The sequence below is a fragment of the Elgaria multicarinata genome, chromosome 7 (assembly GCF_023053635.1).
Source record: "Elgaria multicarinata webbii isolate HBS135686 ecotype San Diego chromosome 7, rElgMul1.1.pri, whole genome shotgun sequence".
NCBI lineage: Eukaryota > Metazoa > Chordata > Lepidosauria > Squamata > Anguidae > Elgaria > Elgaria multicarinata.
Genome location: NC_086177.1, coordinates 73,277,952 through 73,299,140, shown reverse-complemented (window position 1 = coordinate 73,299,140; position 21,189 = coordinate 73,277,952). Strand labels below are relative to the sequence as shown.

Below are 21,189 nucleotides of genomic sequence, written 5' to 3'. Positions count from 1 at the left end.
TAGAATGTGAAGCAGCAAAGGAAGGCCTGACATTGGCAATAGGGGGATATCGGTATGCTTGGCTAAATAGCAGACAGGTGGTCTTGCGCACTTACATAAGAAAGTTAGTGAATACATTCCCATGTTCATAAGGGCTCAGAAACTTAAATCCTTCTGGTGGTCTGATGCCAGAGTTGGGGGAGTTTCCTTCATGAGCCGGCACCCCAGCAGACCAGTTGCAGAGTGTCTGTGTATGTTGGTTCCTGCAGTCACAATCAAGAGTAGATTTAGGGTACAGGTTAAGAACACAGAAGAGCCTTGTGTGGCGCAGAGTGGTAAAGCAGCAGTTTCTGCAGCTGAAACTCTCCCCACGGCCTGAGTTCGATCCCAGCGGAAGCTGGTTTCAGGCAGCCAGCTCGGGTCGACTCAGCCTTCCATCCTCCCGAGGTCAGTAAAATGAGTACCCAGTTAGCTGGGGGAAAGGTAATAACGGCCGGGGAAGGCAACGGCAAACCACCCAACTAGAAGGCCTGCCAAGAAAACATCAGCGAAAGCTGGCGTCCCTCCAAGAGTCAGTAATGACTCAGTGCTTGCACGAGAGGTTCCTTTCCTTTTTAAGAACACAGAGGAGGTCATGAATCTAGCTTGAGCGGCTAGAGCTGGGGTCAAACAAAAGATATAAAAGCTTGGTTCCCAGAGTGAAAATAAAACTTCCTGAGACTTGTGATTATATGGTTGAGGCTGGACTGGCCAATTATGCATTAGAAAGCCATGCTTCCAAGGGACAAACTTGAACACTACTTTTTCTTGTACTTGCTATGATTCTATGATTCTTGCTCAAACTGCCTCCCGGAACAACACAGATACTTTAAACAATGTCGTAGTGGACAGCATAGTGAAAATGTCAACCCAGTTTGTGGCCGCTGTAATAAAACGCAAACTCCATGTTAGGCATAATCAGGAAGGAAACTGAGAATAAAACTTTCAGTATCGTATTGCCTTTATACAAATTTATGGTGGGAGCAGACTTAGAATACTGTGTACAGTTCTGATCACCACACCTAAAAAAAGATATTGTAGAGCTAGTAAAAGGGCAGAAAAGGGCAACTAAAATGATCAAGGGGTTGGAGCATTTCCCATATGAGGGAAGGTTACAACAGCTGGGATTGTTTAGCTTGGAAAAAAGGAGAGTAAGGGAAGACATGACAGGTGTACAAAATTTTGCATGGTGTGGAGAATGTGGATAGGGAGATATTTTTCTCCCTCATAATATTAGAACCTGGGATCATCCCATAAAGCTGATTGATAAGAGATTCAGGACAGATAAAAGGAAGTACTTCTTCACATGCTTCTCGCCTGCCCAAGGACCTCCACTTCCCTTACTCGGCTTCGTCCTTTTTCTTCTGCTGCCCCTTACGCCTGGAACGCTCTTCCAGAACACTTGAGAACTACCAACTCAATCACAGCTTTTAAAACTCAGCTAAAAACTTTTCTTTTCCCTATAGCTTTTAAATGTTGAGTTTGTTCTGACTCTATACTGTTAGCCTCACCCTACCCGGTGCCTTTTTACACTTCCCTGTGCCTGTTTGCATTCTCTTTCCCTCCTTATTGTTTACTACAACTTTATTAGATTGTAAGCCTATGCGGCAGGGTCTTGCTATTTACTGTGTAATCTGTACAGCACCATGTACATTGATGGTGCTATATAAATAAATAAATAATAATAAATAATAATAATAATAATAATAATAATAATAATAAACTATGGCATTTGTTACCACAAAACATAGGGATACCCACAGATTTGGATGGCTTTAAAGGGGGGGGGTTGGATAAATTCCTAGAGGAGAAGGCTATCAATGGCTACCAGTCCTGATGGTACGTGCTACGTCCAGTCTCAGAGGAGGTATTTCTATGTACACCAGTTGCTAGGGAACATGAGCGGGAGATTGCTGTTGCACTCATGTCCTGCTTGTGGGTTCTCAGTCAACAGATAGTTGGCCACTGTGTGAACAGTATGCTGGACTAGATGGACCCTTGGTCAGATCCAGCATGGCTCTTCTTACATTCTTTAGGTGCTAAGATGATGCTTGAAAACGATGGGTAGAAACCAACATAGCTGAGCTTTTCAGTAACCAATGGATTACCCATTTTTGGCACAAGTGTCAAGACGTTGCATGTTAAACTGCTTTGCCTGCATAGCTAAAGCTAGAGACATTTCCCAGCAATATGTTAATCCGTCCATCTATTAAAAAAACAATCATACAACATTTTGATGTCTTCTTGATCAAGTCTATACTCACAATGAACATAACATAGATGCTAAGTCAAAGCAACAGAGATGAGCTATACATACTCGTTATTGCAGGCTGTTTTTCATTTCCTGTTTAGATGATTGCTATTTAGATACAGATAAAAATTTATTATATTATGTTCAGCCTCCATATAATGTGTGTATCCAGGAAATGAGATTACTAGATCATCACCCACTGTCAGTGTTAATCATGCAGTGTGGCTTGTTAACCACACTGAACAGCCCAACAACAATCTATGGCTTGTTCGAGAAAAAGAAGCCACACTCCATGGTTAACAAGCCACCCTTCAGAAAATGTCCTGGGTTCAGACAACACGCTAACCCATGGTTCAATAAACAAACCACGATTCAACAATAATCCACACTCAGCTGGGTTAATGTGTTGTGTGAACCCAGCCAATGAGTCAGAACCAAGGAACAAAGCTGAGAGTCATAGCAGAGGAACACACTGAAACATACCAGGCTTAGAAAGAGCATTAATACTTGGGGAAAGTCTAGTCCAAATAGGAAGTGTGCCAACAATGGGAAGGGGCTGAAGTTCAGTGGTAGGGCACATGCAGAAGTTTTCAGGTTTGATCCCTGGTATCTCCAAGCAGGGTAGGAAAAACACCTGCCTGAAACCCTGGACAGCTGCTGCCAGTCAGTGGGCTAGATGAACCAATGGTCCAACTCAGTATAAAGCAGCTTCATAGGCATGCACAAGGGGTGTGCCAGATGTGCCCAGGCACACTCTAATGTCTCAAGCAATGAGTGATGAATTGAGGGGGACCATTGAGTAGGGATCAGAGGGGGATCCAGATGCAGCAGGAATAGTCCTCTGGCTGCCCTGCCACTGCACTGAAGAACTGCTATGTCTGAGAGAGCATCGTTGCTCCTGGCAGCAGGAGCAAAAAGGAATTGCTCTGCTGGGAGCCTCTCTGCCAGGAGTCATGCATCAAATAGGCCAGGAGGAGGGCCCCGAAGGCTAATATTGCCTCATAAGCCCCTCCTCCAGCCAGGGTCACTACAAAGCTCCACTGGGGCTCATCCCCGCCCCCCACCTGCAACAGCCTTCCCATGGTCAGGCAAGCCAAATGTGGAGTACAACTTCAGTGTCTGCAGTGTTTAATAAATGAATAAAAATAATGTCCTTATTATATTATTGTCCTTATTGAGTATTCAATAAATGTTTGTGTTTAAAAAATAATAATCCCTGGGAGCTCACCCTAATGAAGTGTGCTGTGCACACCTATGGGCAGCTTCTTACATTCCTAAGTTCCTAAATGTAAACAAAAACAGGGTCTGTTTTGCCTGTTTTTTCAGTGTCAACGTGAAGCTAATTAATTTATTCATGTTGGTATAACTGCTTTAATCATCATCATCATCATCATAAAAAAAGGATTTCCATTGTTCAATCTGTCCTGCTACATATGTAAGCCATAGTTATTTTATGTTTGTCTTAAGGTTACATTTCTTTCCCTATTAATTTTCCTTGTTGAAAAGTATCTTAAGGGCTTCATTTCAATGTTCTTTAACAGGGATAAGGTGATCCGGGTTGTTCCAGAGAATGACAAAGAAGCAGAGACGTTGAAAATGCTTTCTCAACAACTTAAGGTGAGTTTGTTCTTTGTGATGCTTGGAGTTGCTGGGGTCTGGGTCATGGGCTGAGCAGAGTCGGCTGCCAGTCACCAGAAGATTTGGTATTTATTTATTTATTTATTTATTACATTTCTATACTGCCCAATAGCCGGAGCTCTCTGGGCGGTTCACAAAAATTAAAACCATTCAAAGTATAAAACAACAGTATAAAACCATAATATAAAATACAATATAAAAGCTCAACCAGATAAAAACAGCAGCAATGCAAAATTACAAATTTAAAACCATGTTATTTAAAATTTATAGATTGTTAAAATGTTGGGAGAATAAAAAGGTCTTCACCTGGCGTCTAAAAGCATATAATGTAGGTGCCAAGCGAACCTCCTTAGGGAGCTCATTCCACAGCCGGGGTGCCACAGCAGAGAAGGCCCAATGATATAAAGGATCATTTGCCTATATGCTGTCTAGTGAAGATACAAGAGCTGACTATATTTGGAGTAACGAGAGTTTCTGGCTGGTCATATAATTCTAGTCTTTAACTAATCAAAAAATGACTAACATAACAAGGAAGCTTGATTGATAGGAATCCCTAGCTTAGGAAGCTGCCTTGTACCACGTTTGACTATTTGTCCCTCTCCACATATTTTTGTGTTTAATGCACAATATATAGAGTACAGAGATAGGCCTTTTGGAAACAAAAGAGGCCAAGAAAAGCAAAAGAGGCCAAGTTCTATAGGCCACTTGAGCTCTGAATTATTCCCATGATTCTACAACATTTGTCTAGTGGTGTATTAAACACGTCTCTAAGTTTATTATAATACTTTTTAAGGAACAAAAATTTGGAGCGTCATAGCATTTTTATGAGCAGTACCTGTGCATAGCGGGGCCAGCCCTACTATTAGGCAGAGTGAGGTTGGGGGCAGCGGTGGCAATCCTCTAGCTATTCCTCCTGAGTCTCCCAGCCATTCCCCTGTCTTGGAGGACAGAACTGTGTGAGTCTTGCAGCCTGTCCTGCACCCCTAAACCAGCCTGATACCTTCATATGTAGTGATGGGTGCTATCTTGTGGCCACTATTGAAGTATGATTCAACTGCCAATCCAGTCAGCTTCTGCATGGAATGGGTAAGAGGTGCCATCTTATTCATTGCCTCAGGTAGGAAAATGTCATGGGCTGGCCCTGATGTTCAGCCATGATAGATTTCCTGTAAAGAATGCTTGCAATACTTTTCTAGAAATATTTCTCATGTAAGCTGGAGCGTGTTCAGAGGAGGGCAACCAGGATGATCAGGGGTCTGGAAACAAAGCCCTATGAAAAGAGACTGAAAGAACTGGGCATGTTTAGCCCGGAGAAGAGAAGATTGAGGGGGAGACATGATAGCACTCTTCAAATACTTAAAAGGTTGTCACACAGAGGAGGGCCAGAAGAAGAAGAAGAAGAAGTTGAAGTTGAAGTTGAGAGTGGAGTGGGGGAGAAGGACTTACTTTAATTTTTAAGATGAGGTGTATGAGGGTTTTATTTGTTTTCTTTCTCTGAGTAAGCACCATTTCAAAGTGAGGATTTATATTCCCCCCTCCTGTTTATATGCTGAAATTACATGCGCACACACGCACACACAGAGGGAGACCAGGAATATTTTTTTAAAAAACCAAAGAACTTTTTAACCATTCCCTGCTGGGGAAAGGGAGAATTTCAGCAAGAAAACAGGAGGAGGAGGAGAAGCTTAAATACCCCCTCCAAAATTGCCATGGTCCTGAATTGGAAGAGAGTGAGCTTACCCAGAGCTAAGTCAATCACGCATAGCTGTGCTAACTCGGTTCACAAAGAGATGAAGTGCCAAGCTGGAGGAGGGGGGAGCTGGACGAGGAGGGGCAAAGGAGAGTGTGTGGAGGGCACTACAAGGATCAGTCAGATTTTTTGCTTCTCTTGCCCAAGTACCTCTGTAGTCCTTTCAAATAAGCCATGCAGAACCCTTTCTGACGGGTTTGGACATCATCCTGAAAACAAGCCACCCTGCACAAATCCCACAACAAGCATGGATTCTCAGGGTGGCTTGTTCGTGAAAAATATAAGCCGCGCTGCAGTAACTGCACTGGGTTTAGATATTGAGTTGGTGTGTTGGGCAAACCTGGTCATAGCCTCCACCACCCATGACCTTCTCAATAGTCCATTTAGGGAACAATGTGGTGCACGTTTAGACAGAAAAACCCTACAACAACCAGCATTCCACAGCCACTCATGCCCCCAAGTGCCATTCCAAACAAACACATATTTCTGCCTCTACAAATCTATCAGCATAGCAAAGATGATAAGCACAAGAGCTAAAGAGCTGGAGGATAGCAATAACATAGAAATTACTTTAATTATATATGCCATTATGTTAGCCTTCGTGGTAACATTTGAGACATGAGAATGCAGACATGTTTTAAGAAGCCCTACATGCTTCTGGCTCATGTTGTAAATATAAATCACCTGTCATATTACCAACATTCTCTCTTTCTCAAGTAAAAAAGCAAATAAATTTGAAAGGAGTATAATAAAGTTGAGAATCTTTCCAAGAGTGAACTTGTTTACAAGTGGAAGTCCATGAAAGGTTTATTTTGATTGCTTTGTCTGCAACATCGTAGTCTTTCCATCAAGACTGCATACTGTCTCTCGGCAAATTTGCAAAACTATTTTTTTCTATAAAACTATGTGGTCTCTGCAGTGCCTTATTCATATCTATACTAAGACAAGTGAAACATTCCTGCTCCAGCCAGACAGCTTGTTTTCCTTACCTGAACAGGTGTGTCTGTGACTCACTTGACCAAGAGAGAAAGCTTTGAATAGACTTGACTCAGCAACAGATGTATAAATCCCATCTGAGTGTTCTGGACTTCAAGAATTAATTTATGGGGAGCATCCCTGGAACATCCCTCAAGCCAGATAACACAAAGTGGTAGCACAAAATATGTATTTATTGCTCAACCCATATTAGAGAATAACAAAGGTTTGCAATTATGAAACAAGCAAAATATATCACTATGTGCAATACAATTAGGATTAGACGAATAATAAAAATCGTGGCTAGCATGTTCTTATTAAAACTAAAGTTTACTTTCTCATTCCTCTTAACCAACAAAACAGTCATCATTGAGATATTATATTTACCTGTCTAGCAGGCATGGTTGGTAGAGTTTAAATAATTATGTTAGGTAGGTGTCCTACTCTTTCAAAGCCACAGAGTCCATAGCAATTCCAAAGTTGCTGGAAGTCCCTTAAACGATGCAATTCTGCTCCTTCTTTTTCTTAAATAAATGCACTTCAGTGCCAGAGAGAGAGCTGCAATGGGTAGTTTTTCAGATTATGTTAGAGATCTCTCAAGTAAATTGCTGCTGTCAACAGACTGGTTTACATATAATGACAACCCAGAGTACGGGTCAAGTATAGCTTGTCATTGAATCATGGGTTGTCATTGAATTGTGGATTGTTACATACAAATTCTGTACTATGGTTTAACTATGGGTTGTCCTTGAAATGTTTGGGAGGGGTAGCCATTTTTTCTCCTAGTGAAGGTATCTGACCAGAATGTCTTTTAAAAATGACTTTTGAAAAGTAACTTTAAAGGTGAAATAAGAGCCAAGGAAGGGTTCAGTTCCTGTCATATGTCAACATATGCTGTGCTTTTAGATCTAGTTCCGACTGGTGTATGCTGGCTAGTAGTTCCGTGGTTTTCCCCAAAAAACTGCAATGAACATTGTGGCAACAAGGAGGAGGGCCTTTTTAGTGGTGGCTCCCCAACTGTGGAATGTTTTCTCCAGTGAGGTCCACTTCTGCCAACATTATCTTCTCTTTGGTGCCAGATTAAGATTTTCTTCTATAATTGTTTTCTGCTGTTTTAACTGCTTAGTATTTTTGTGTGATTTATTTTTTGCTGTAAGTTGCCTTCAGTCTTTTTTTTAATGAGAAAGGTTTATAATAATAATAATAATAATAATAATAATAATAATAATAATATCCTGGAAGAGTTCCACTGACTTGAGTTCATATCCTGTGTTTTTTCTGCTTCGATTAATTATTACATATGTTCATGGGAAAACAGATTTTAATACTGCCCGTCAGGAAGGTATTGTTAACCCTCTTTTATTTTTCTAAGTGATTTTGTGATCTCAGTTTCATTTTCTAAGTTTCTATCTTAGCTTGTAAAACCCCTACGGTTTTGGAGACAGCGGTCCGACCTCAGAATGGGGAGTCGCAGATCTGACCCCAGGCCCCTCCCTCTCGCAGCTGGCGAGGAGAGAACTTCGGAGCCTCAGGAAAGCAGCGTTTCAGTGGGTGGGGAGGACAGGAGACTGGAAAGCCCAGGATACGAGCCCAGCCTCCTTCCCTCCCCATTTGAAATACCCTTGCTAGGCAGGTGGAAAAACCCTTCTAGCAAAAATACAGGAGATCAGAGGATGGGGAGGTGAAGATCACCTCCACTGTTCCTCCTGCCTTGTCAGCTTCAGCTCAGCAGGGCACAGGAAACTCATATGCCTCCGAGTTCAGAAGTTTCTAAGCAGTAAGGGCTTGGACTGCGCCACTGATAGCGTTTATTCCTTGCCTAAAATGTATTACATTTTGCACCACCTTTTTCCAATGCGCCTTTGAGCCTTGCATGACACTTCTGCGAGGGATGTGTTGATGTATCTGAAATGCTTTCTGATTATTCAGATTCCTTCATAAAAATAAAGTCTGAAAGTGACAGTTACTGACTACCTCTCATATAATTTTGAGAGACTATGTGATGCTTTGAAGCATTGTCAGGAAATGTTCTGACAATAGGAAATTGAAGATAGAAAATACACTTAATCCCTGCTTGATTAGGGTAAACACATAGCGGTTAAGAGTAATTGCTTTAGAGTTTGTTTTTTAGGTTTTCATTTTTGGACACCTGCTTAATACAGCAGCATACACATCTTTTCTTTGAAGTTATTTTTGCAAATAAGTTTCAGAACCTGAAGCTGCAATCCTATACTATACACACTTACCTGGGAATTCAATCAGGCTTAATTCTGAGTAGATAAATATAAGATAGCACTGTAAATCTGCTTAAATATAGAGAGATCAAGAATGCATGTGAGTCGAAAACTAAATTATCACAAAGAAATCCTAGGTTTGAGGCACTTGTTCATGTGACACATTTCAGCATAATGTTTTTGTACATGGTAAGACGAAAGAGTGGGCTGAAGCAATTCTATTTCATCTATTTCAGGATTTATTTTTAGTGTTAACAATGGGATTCTTTCCTCCTAACATTCAAACTGTGAACTTTTCTCAGGCTGCAGGTACCCACGCACTATTCAGTACTAGTTCAGGAATGTTCTCTGCCATGTTATTATAGTACATAAATGGAATATGATCTTCTATGTAATAACTTTATGGATGTTCGCAATGTAGACTGAATAAATATGAATTACAGGTTGGTTCCTGCACTACAGGTGGATCTGTGGCAGCCTGGCAGCATCTCCTACATTTCCAAGGGTGCAGTTACAGATGTTCGTGTATCAAGGAACAGTTCGCAAATTCTTCTACCCTACTTGCAACAAGCAAACATCCAGTATACGTAAGCATAGATTCGGATTTTCATACCTGAAAGTCCACCGGTTGCATTGTGTCATGGTTTACATCTGTTACATCATTTGAAAATATATTCAGTTTATTATCGTGCCTTTTTAATTATAGTGGCTTCAGAGTACTAGAATTCGCCAGAAAACAGTTATTTGAATGGAAGCCTGTAAGAGATCACACAGGCAGACAGTTTAATTAAATACTCTCCTTTAGAATGGAGACTAGTGTCTGCTTAGTGCATGCTGGCCTGGTTGATTTGTTAAATAAAGGGCAATTATTGGCACTAGTTCTACAGGCTGCTTAATTTGTACTTGAGTATTATGTGTAAGTATGCTGTAGATGGAAGCACCCACATCCCTTTAAATTATATGTTGAAATACATTAGTCAATTTCCTGGTACAAAATAGGTCCATACAAGACACGATTCCATTATTGTTGTAATTTCCTGTGCTTCTCTCTTTACTCAGTAGGAATTGCACTTGTCACTCCACATCACAAATTTTTAAAACAATGTGGAATGAGCTAAACAGCATTTGTCAGATTTCTCTCTCAGGTCGAGAGGATAATTTTATAGTTAAGAATTTGTCTGTCAAGGAAATTTGGTTCAGTAAATAACCTTATCTAATTGGACTTTTTTATACTCAAGGTGTATTGGAATAGGCATGCCAATTATTTGGAAAATGCTGTTGTTTTAAAATATAGCAGATTGTTTAAATATGTCATAGAGACCTGGTAATGCTAACCCATGGTTTATTTAACCAATGGGTTGATGAATTCTGGGTTGTTGTGATGTGCAGATGCAGCCATGCTAACAAACCTTGATTTGTTAAATATGAACAACCCAGATAGAGAACCCATGGTTTATTGTTGGCTTGTGAACTCAGGTTGTTAAAACCATGGGTTGTTGTTTTGTGTGAACCCAGAATTGTGGGTTGTTCAATTGTTGTTTCATCAGATTACAGAAGCAGTGGGCAAGAGTAGTAAATATATATATATATATATATATATATATATATATATATATATATATACACTCAGCTGCTCTACATGCCGGCACTACAATTCTGCAAAGGCATTTGGGATATAGAGAAAGAGCAGGCCAATGAAGAGGGTAACAAAAAATCCAGGGACTGAGAGAGCAAACCATGACTTGCTTGATCGTGTGCCAGACAAATCCTGGGTAGACAACAAACCATTCATTAACCATGGGTTAAATAAACCATGGGTTAGCATTTTTATTTTTATTATTTATTTATGGTATTTCTATGCTAAAGCTATTATTTGTGAATCAAGTCATAGCTAGAAGTACCCTATGTGCAAGTAAGTGGCAGAATATTCTTAATGGAAACAGGTGTCATAGGCCATAGCTAGACCTAAGGTTTATCCCAGGATTGTCCAGGGGTCAAACCTGTTCATCTAGGTGACACACAGGAGATCCAGTGGTCAGGCAGGGGTGAACTCAGGATAAACCTTAGGTCTAGCTGTAGCCATAGTCCACAAACTTTGAGCTCTGAATCCTGACATGTTCGTGGGTGGGTGACATGTTCATGGGTGTGGGTCGGTGTATTTGTCAATGAGCCCTGCCATTATATACTCAAACTTTTTTGTATAGCAAAGATGGTTGAACAAAATGGCATTTGTGAACACAATAAGTGAAACTCACAAAACGTTATTAAGCTACTTCTTAAGGCTTCCTTTGTGCTATTAATTTCTTTCTATTGTATCCCAAATATTCAAGGGTCGTTCAGCAAAATATGTAAGCATGGGCTTGATTTATAAATAAAGGACTACAATTCTTGTAGATGTTAACAGCAAACTTAAGTGCTTTGTATTCCAGTTCTTAAAATTTGTGCCTGCCTATCCGCCTGCAAGTCCACAGAATGTTGTGTTTTGTAACATTATGCTACCATCATCATTTATATATCCCATCATAAAGACTGAAATGCAAGTCCTGTGACCTGACTGTTAGCAAATTTGGCTAGATTTAGCTGAACCTGAATAGAAAAGCTAGTTCTTATGGACGGAATGTGAAAAATTATTGAGCAAGCCCACTTGCATTTTGTAAAGGTTCAAGTAAGAATGCTTTCCAGATTTTTTTTTTAAAAAGGATTAAATTTCTATTATTTTTACAATAACTATCAGAAGTATGAATGTAAACAGGATCCAGCAGTAAAATGGAAGATAATTATTTCATTAAGGTATAATTTAAATACATATCAAAATAAATACATATCAAAATGTCCTTTTAAACACTGGTTAATTTCTTTACATTATGTTATTTCATTCTCTTAAAAACATGTTTCCTGCATTTTTCATAGTACTGGTATATTTCAAAATAACTGGCTTCTTTGACAGACTGTTATAATATACCAGAGTGCTCTGATAGCCATTTTTGGCAGGCTTATTCAAATGATACAAATAGTTCCATGCAGAGCAAGCTTATACAAGTTTACTCTGAAGTAAACTTGTATAAGTTCAATGGGGCTTACTCCCATGTAAGCATCAGTAAGATTGCAGCCTAAACCTGTTTAAATCAATGTTTCGTAAGCTGTGAATTGGAGGTTACAATTAAAATGGGATGACACAATATTATTTTTCTGTGTGCTTTTTACTGTTCTGCATTTATTGAAGTTGCTTTCTTTTGATGCAGAGTCCTCATATCTGATCTGCAAAAAGCAGTAGAAAAGCAAAGTGGTTCAAGGTCATCCAGGAATCGTAGATCCTTACCAGGATACAGCTATGAAATATATCATTCATTGGAAGAAGTATGTGATGTTAAAATGGCATTTCACATATTTGCAAGTGCATTTTTTTATCCTTAAATAAGAAGCCAGGGAGAAGTATTGCTTGTATTGCTTTTTGTTTTGTTTTTATAAGAACCTTTGTAATAAGGTTTCCCAAAAATGCATAGGATAAGAAACTCTGTAAGAGACAATAAAAAATTCTCTAAGACATTCTTAGTCTCCAGCATATTGTGCTAGTATTTCATTGCCATATTTGATATTTCTGCTGAAGAAAAATGATTCAAATGAATTCACACAACCTGCTTCTTTTTATTTTCACTTTTTTCAGATTCAAAGTTGGATGTTTCATCTGAACAAAACTCGTTCAGATCTTGTTCACATGTTCTGTGTGGGCAAGTCATATGAAGGCAGACCACTTTTTGTGCTAAAGGTAAATTGTACTTGATAACATATTAGTAAAATCATGAGAATATATCAGTATGAATGGGTAGGGAAATATCTGCCTAGAAACAAGATCACGTATGTAGTCTTTCATTGTCTATATTTTAAATGGCAGGTGGCCCCATAATATGTTACTGTAATAACTGCTTTAGTATGGGCTGCTGGTAGTAGTATGGGGACTTACTCCGCAATTCATTACAGCACTGCGTGGAGATTTACCCAAACAGCAACACTATTTATTTATTTATTTATTACATTTTTCATAAAACAACCAACAAGTTAAAAACACAAATACAAAATGCAATATAAAAAGCACAACCAGGATAAAACCACGCAGCAAAATTGATATAAGGTTAAAATACAGAGTTAAAACAGTATAATTTAAATTTAAGTTAAAATTAAGTGTTAAAATACTGAGTGAATAAAAAGGTCTTCAGCTGGCGACGAAAGGAGTACAGTGTAGGTGCCAGGCGGACCTCTCTGGGGAGCTCATTCCACAACCGGGGTGCCACAGCGGAGAAAGCTTTTGAACTTTTCTACATGAGGCTTTTATTATGTGCTCATGATTGCTCAGTCTTGGTAGTTTGTGGGTCCTTTACACAATGTCGCCATCCTTCAGGGCCTCTCCCATACATTGCAACCACCACCACAGGTGAGTTTTTCTTTTTTTTAGATGGAGGCATTTTTTTATGAATGACAGTATATTTATAGTGTTTAATTGTGTGATTCTGCTATACCACAGTTCCATCTAGTGGTTGTATGATGAAACATACAGAAAGGCAGAGAAAGAAACCCTATAAAAAAAAAAAGAAGCACATGTAAAGGAGCCAATCTTAATCCCACAAAGAATCTGGAAGCAGAAGCCGCAATAAAAGTGTGGGATAAAACCCTCATGTAGAAATGCACTTTGGTGGCAGCTACTCCCCCATCTCAAAGTTAGAATCAGGCCAAGGGCAGAAGGAGCTTCTTATAGGTATGTCTTTTACATTGTTTGATCCCTTGGTGAAATATGAGTAATCTTTTTCCTAGATCCTGGAATTCTTTGGTCTGTTGGCTTTTTCAGCATTCATTCAGCATTCAGCAACCACGTTCTTTATTTCATAAAATATCTCTATTTCATAAAGAACATTGGGATTACTTCTATATGATAGGGGCCATAGCTCAGTGGTAGCAGACCTGCTTTGCATGCAGAAGGTGCCAGGTTCAATCCCCAGAATCTCCAGGTAGGGCTAGGAAAGAATCCTGCTTGAAACGTGGGAGAGCTGTTGCCAGTCAGTGTCAACAATACTGGGGCTGGATGGACCAAAGTTCTGACTCAGCATAAGGAAGCTCCCTAGACTTCTTGCCCTTTACACACACACACACACACACACACACACACACACACACACACACACACGTAATGTCGAAGATCCTGCTGAGTCTAATCAAACTGGTTCAGATTGTTTGCCCACTCATTACAATCATCCCCTGGCTTGCTGGACCCCTTCCTGCTGCTGTCCAGGCTGGCTCATTCCTTGCTGACCTGTGAGTAGCAGTTGCACAAGAACCAATTCGAAGAACCAATTCCTGTTCATTGCTACAGTAGAAGTGCTGCTTCTACAGAATGCTACGAAGCCCTGCAGACTGCTGTCCAGAGACATTATTTAGCAACTCTTGATGTGGGTGGTGGTGATGTCAAGTTATGAAAAGACTTGCTTTAATTCTCTGGAAACTTCCTAATTATTCCATGATCCATTTACTGCTCTGCTATACATCAGCTGCATCTTTTGGCAAAATGTTAAAATAGTTCTAACTCCACTCTTAAGTGCCATTGCAAAAATTCTTTATTTGCTATATGTCTCTCTCGGTGTGTATGTATATATTTATCAGCCCCAGTCTCCTTCCTAGCTTTCAATCTTGGCAACATATGCGAACATCTGTGTTTTATTTCTTTGAATGGTTCTTTTAAAAAAAACTTCCATAGAAATTAGAGATGTATATTTCTTTTGAAAGTATTATGAAGGGGAATCAGTTTGTACTTTATAAGATCCAAAGGCCCAGATCGATAGGACTGTGAAATTATTTCCAAAGGCCCAATGGGTGATTTAAATTTGTTTCTCCTCTAACAGTGTCCCTACTTACTGAATGGTAAATTGCTTTTGTGTAACTATCAGGAAACCATTTATGGTGGTGAGATGTTCACAGAAAAAGTACAAAAAAAGTACAAAATTGCACTGGCACATCATCTTTACACCTACACAGCTCTTTTGATGCTGGCCGATGTTTCTTATTCTTGCTAATGCATATTTACTATTGCAGCTAGGCAAAAGATCACGGGTTTACAAGAAAGCTGTCTGGATAGACTGTGGAATCCACGCAAGAGAATGGATCGGTCCAGCCTTTTGCCAGTGGTTTGTGAAAGAAGTAAGGATTGACTTTCCTACAGTATTTTGGAATTCGGAAACTTTTTATCCAGTATATGCAATATGTTGTCATGGCAGGGCTGAACTCATTTCTGGTATCCATTTGTAATGGATAATTAGAATTTAGGTATCACATCTGTCAGTGACATGTTGAAGTCAGAGTATTCTCAAACTTCTTTCAGTCTTAGAAAAAGCATTGCTAGCAGCTTAAAGTGCTGTCAACCCTGGCTTAGACCCATACTGATGAAATGACCTTGTGTATAGCTCTACTGTCATGACTCTTGATTCAGTATTTGACTTGGTAATATTCAGAAGGTGACACAGATCAAGGCATTTCTCACCAAGAATCTATTCTTTGACTTTTGTCACGAGCTTTCAAAGGAATGTATGAAATGCATCTTCTTTATTCTATTGATTGGTCTGAATTGGACAATGCAGAGATTGTAGAAGCACAAATCACTTTCATTTCTGAATCCCCTTTTTTATTTATTTATTTATTTATTTATTACATTTGTATTCCACCTTTCCACCAATTGGTGCTCAACACAGCTAACAATAATAAAAAAGAAAAGAAAATATAATCAAACAGTAATAAAATACAAAAAGCCCCATAAACTCAAGGCAGGTAAAATTATTAAAATCAATAAAAACAACCAGTTAAAATCTATTTCAACATATATAGAAGTTAGTGTATGGGCCAAAGACCTACTTAAATAAAAATGTAGGTCATCAGAGACACGATTATGTGGAGGCTCAAAGCTCCAGTAGGCCAAAATCCTACAATTAAGTGATAGGTCCATGGCAATGGAACTACAGAAAGTTCCTTTACACCCAGATCCCCACCCTCATCATTTTAATTCATGCATCATTTGGGGATGCACGATAGTCTGGGTGGGGAGCAGGATGACATTAAGCAGAGTTGTGCTCTCAACACTTCTTCCATGAACAGAAACTCCTTCCAAAAACATTGAATGCTGCCCCCCCCCACTGCCTAACACAAACACATCTACCCCACCCCACCCCGCGGCATCAATATTTCCAAGTGTTAGACAAAAGGATTGTCCTGCATTGCTTTTTAGATAAGTTCCTATTAATAGAATAATGGAGGATAGGTCTGTAAGTGGCTATTGATCATGTATAAAGGCCAATATATTAAGCACTATATTTCTGATACCAGGAGCATGTGGTTGGCTACTCTTTAAAATGAAGTGATGGTTTAGATAGATCTTTGCTTTGTTATAGCATTCCTAACAAAGCAGATAGTTGTGTTGGCACAGCAGCTGTTACATCCCATCCTAAACTCTTGTTTGCTGGCAAAATTGTGCTCAAAGGAGAGTGATGTATGTTTAGCATGTACTTGAGATTTGTTTCATTTTCGGTGCTTGATTTAGACCACTGATTAATCACACCAGATATTATTTTTTCCTCCGGAAGTATGCCTTAGCACACACTGCTTTACAGATACTCATTGTCTATGTAAAAGATGTTCCCCCAAATAACAGGAAATTTCGAGTTAGCCTCAGAAGGTCCAAGTGTAATAGACCAAATATTGTCCAAAAAATTTCATCAGCATGCATTGACTGCTCTCACAGGAAAGATAACCAGTGAATCTGCTATTAAGAGCTTGCTTTTTTCAACATTAGTATCTTATCTGGGACAAAGAAAGATTTGTTGGCTAGAAAGGAGTTCCCCGATAAAGTAAGCAGTTTTGAGGTGTGGAGGAATCCTGCCTAGCGGGAGAGACTAGATTTACAGACTTTCTAGTCCTTCTCAGAGTAGTTAGAGTGTTTGAAGTAGGGACACCTAGGTTCAAATCTCTACTCAGCTTTGATGCTCACTGGACCGTGAGCCAAACATGATCTTGCAGCTTAATCTACCTTACAGGGTTGTTGGAAGGATCATATGGAAGGGACGGAAGAGCTGACATCCTTAGAGAAAGGATGGGCTGCTAAAAATGTAATAAATATATAAATACCTACTGTGCTTCTCAATTGTTTGTTTGTTATGCATGTTCTTAAAAGGTGGATTGCAGTACCTTGCTGTCACCACAATGAGGCATGCCAAGTCTGTTCTTGTAAATAGCTATGGCAGTCACCTTTGCTTTCCTATGCCGTTGGGGGAGAGGGGGGGCATGGTTTTTGTTTATTTGCTTGGTGTTTTTTTTAGGGTTTTTTATTTGAGAACAGCACAACAAGTAATATAGCAGGGAGATCTACAAAATAATAATTGAATGAGTGAGAATAACAAACCAGCAGTCCAGATGGTCACACATTATCAAGTCTATGAACTGAGTCATTAATTTAGGTCATCTTTCCATAAAGTTCTGTCAGTTGCTGGAGGTTTCAGATGAGCTCTGTTCCTGGTACCAAATGAAATAAAACTGTACCTTTTTTCTCCCCGTCTCCGGGTCCATCTCTGTATTCCCTTTGAATGAACACAGTTGCTGTCTCCATTTCTCTGGGAGTGCAGTGTGCTGTAACTGCCAGTAGAAAGTTCAATGCAGGCTTTCCATTTCTTAGCTATCGCTAACCTTGCTGCAACAAAGGTAAAAAACAATAACTGTTTTTATGCAACAGGTGGCACTATGTGGGTTTTTTTAAAAGATTAAAGATGTTTAAAATGTTGTTTCGATGTATTTTCAGTTTCAACTGCAACAAATTTGAGAAAATAGAACTAAATTTAATTTGGAATAAGAACAAAACCACTAACACAAATGCAGTTTGATAAACCCGATAAAGAAAAACGTCACTGCAGCAGCTTCTGCATGGAGAGAGAATTGTCAAAGAACACTCACCAAATCAGACTCCTGTGAAATTATTAATCAGCAGGGCATAGACACCTCTGAATCCATTAAGATTTTAATATTCTTTGCCATATTTAAACTTGCAAATGGGAATTGTTATGAGGAAAATATATTCCTGTATGCCATAAAGAATCAGTTCAGCATCCTCAACTCACACTGACGTTCAGACTCAGTAGTCTGCAGTAGACGAAGCTGTCTGCAGCTTGTTAACAGTGCTCCTAAATGTTGATCTTACTATTATTTTATGTGTTGACATAGGCCACTTGGGTTAGTGGTTTGGGAGCTGCTTCCAGTTGTTCTGGTTCCATGATGTTCCAGGCAGGATCTACATTACTGCTTTATAACGGTGCTGAAGTGCACTGACAACTATTTGGACCCGTGACACTGTCCATATACAGTTTTCAAACTGCTTTCATAGTGTTATCCTGCTTGGTGTAGATCTGCCCCAGTAACACAGGGGCACCAAACCTCAGGCCCATGGGCCAAATGTGGACCTCTATGGTTCCCAATCTGGCCCCCGGGGGTTTCCCAGATGTTCATACCCCTCTTCCTCACCTCATCCCTTTCCTCGGACTGCTGATTATGTGGTGGTTACTCAGCTATTGTGCATTTTTCTCCATTCAAAAAAGTTGAAATGCCATTTAACCATTTGGTTACTGGCAGTAAGAGCTTCAATACCCTTGCAGTAATATATGAAAAGAGGAAGCAGGGGTTCATGGGGCTGGAATGGTAATAAATCACACCACCAAACCTGTTGTCATGTTCCCCAGCCTTGACTCTGATTAGGATTCAAAGGCAAAGGAGACTCCTCCATTAACCCAACTCCTGCTCTATCAGGGCCTTCCAGGCCAGAGGACGTGCTTCTACCTGGCTCCTCAGAGGCACAGCACACTCCTCATTATAGCCTTCACCATCCCCACAATGTAGGAGACTACGGCTACCAATCAGTCAGTAGCCCTTTAAGAAATACTTCTCTGAGGGGGTGGAGCTAGCTGCATTTTTTGAGCTACTGGTCTTTATAAGCCTTTGACTGTTACTGAGTCAACAGCTCACTTTGACTTAGGCCTCATCTACACCAAGCAGGATATTGCACTATGAAAGCAGTATATTATTATTATTATTATTATTATTATTATTATTATTATTATTATTATTTATTTCTTACCTGCCTCTCCATTTTGATCAAGGCAGGGAACAACAATAAATGATAAAATACATATAAAAGGCAGGAGCCACACTATTGTTTTATAGCAGTTTCGAAGTGCACTAACAACTATTGGGCCCCATTGGCACATACCATATGCCGCTTTCATACCACTATATCCTGCTTGGTGTGGCTCCTGCCTTTTATATACCATGTTCATACCACTTTCATAGTGCAATATCCTGCTTGGTGTAGATGAGGCGTAAGTCTCAGCTAGCTCAGAGCTGGCCAAGGTCCTGAAAGACCCTGCCTGGTTTGACTTTGCCTTGCTATTCAACACACCAGTGCATGGGTTGCCAAAGCTCTGCTATTGCTCTTGTAAATTATCCTCAGGATCCTAAGCTAATCACCTATCCTAAAGGCATGACAAACCTCTTAGAGAAAAGGCAATGTGAATATCAAGTCATGAGGATCATAAGAACATAAGAAGAGCCCTGGTGGATCAAACCAAATGTCCATCTAGTCCGGCATCCAGTTTCACATAATCAATGACTGGATGCCTACAAGCAGGACATGAAGGCAAATAGCTTATTTTCATTGTAGCTCCTCAGCAATGGGTATTGAGAGGCATATTGCCTCTTAAACTGGAGGTTAGATATTGCCATCATGGACTTCTCCATGAAGGAGGATAAATTAGACATGACTTGAAGGGCATGTTCAACTCACATCGAGAAATCCCATGCCTGGGACTGCTCACATCTCTTTCTTTCCCAAAAGCAGGCACAAGGGACCCCATAAGGGTAGCGAATGTGGGAAGGAAGGTTAGTCTTTTCCCTTGTTCTGTTTTTGTGTTAAAAGCTGCACTCTAAACCTACAACTTGCACCCTTACAAAACAACAACCAAGGATAATCCTGAAAATACTTTTAGAGAGTGATAGGAGAGGTTATATACGAGTAAGACAAAATCGTTTTTTGATGATGATGATGATTTAAATTAATGTCAAACATGACTTCACCTGTTTTGTATCCCTTCATAGGCTCTCCGGACATATCAAAGTGACCCAGCCATGAGAAAAATGCTAAATCAACTGTATTTCTACATCATGCCTATTTTTAATGTGGATGGATACCATTTTAGCTGGACCCATGTAAGTATTTTTTTCAACTTTAAGGTATTAGTATATCTTTATTTTTATTCATATTATTTTTATTCATATAATCCAGTCAAATATTTAAGAATATGTTCTTGAAAAAACATTAAAACATTTCATGGAATACAAGGATTTGTTATGTTCATGTGATGCTGTTTTACCTACATATATGTTGTATTTTCATGCTCTAAAAATGTGTGGATAGGATCGATTTTGGAGAAAAACAAGATCAAAGAATTCAAGGTTCCGCTGCCATGGCGTAGATGCTAATCGTAACTGGAAAGTGAAATGGTGTGGTAAGTCTAGAAGAAACCTGAATTTAAGCAGCAAGCTATTTAACAACTTTTTTTGTTCAGGGTATTAAATAGTGGTACAAATTATACTGAATATATATGGTTGGAGATCTGATTATTCCATTAGAATTATGCCAAGATTGAATTTATTTCTTTTTTAGTTTTAGTATACGTTTTGCTATATTTCCCCCTCCTGAGTCTTAGTTCAGAGATTGGGTGCTGGTTCTACCCCCTGCCACTTAGACTGCAATCCTACACGCATGTATCTGGGAGTAAGTCCCACTAAATTCAATAGGCCTTACTTAAAAGTACATGTATATAGGATTGTGCTATTAGGGCAGCCTTGATACGCATAAGCTCCTGAACTCAGAGGCTTATGAGCATCTTACGTAGGGGGGGTTCGAGTAGCAGAAGGCAATCTTTGCCTCCCCATCCTTCCTTCCTTCACTTTCGCTACTTGGGCCTTTTTGTCTGACTTCCAAAAGCATTTCAGAGGGGTTGGGAAAGAAACTGGAGAAGCCCCAGGGTAGCTCATATCCTGGCCTCTCCAGTCTCCTCCCCTCCCAAACCACCAAAACGCCCCCCTTTCCAAGGTTGCATTGCTAACCTCAGAGAGGAGCCAGCACAATTCTTTCTGCAGCGCCTGGGGAGGGGGGGAATCCCTGATTCCCAGCTTCAAAGGTCAGAATGCTGTCTCTTTGCTCACAGCCGGTAATCCGAAGTATCCTCTGACCCTTCAGACATTGTCTA

At 39.7% G+C, this 21,189-nt stretch overlaps 1 protein-coding gene across 1 annotated transcript in view; it reads left to right on the top strand.

Moving 5' to 3' along the window:
• Window positions 1–3,815: 3,815 nt before the first annotated feature.
• The window catches only part of CPA6 (carboxypeptidase A6), a 33,455-nt gene continuing 16,081 nt past the window's right edge, over window positions 3,816–21,189 (top strand). Inside the window, exons 1-7 of the mRNA XM_063129864.1 lie at window positions 3,816–3,886; window positions 9,329–9,453; window positions 12,109–12,223; window positions 12,531–12,632; window positions 14,945–15,049; window positions 20,033–20,143; window positions 20,352–20,442. Coding sequence (XP_062985934.1) covers window positions 3,866–3,886; window positions 9,329–9,453; window positions 12,109–12,223; window positions 12,531–12,632; window positions 14,945–15,049; window positions 20,033–20,143; window positions 20,352–20,442 — 670 coding nt within the window. The 5' untranslated portion in view covers window positions 3,816–3,865. The remainder of the gene's footprint in view (window positions 3,887–9,328; window positions 9,454–12,108; window positions 12,224–12,530; window positions 12,633–14,944; window positions 15,050–20,032; window positions 20,144–20,351; window positions 20,443–21,189) is intronic.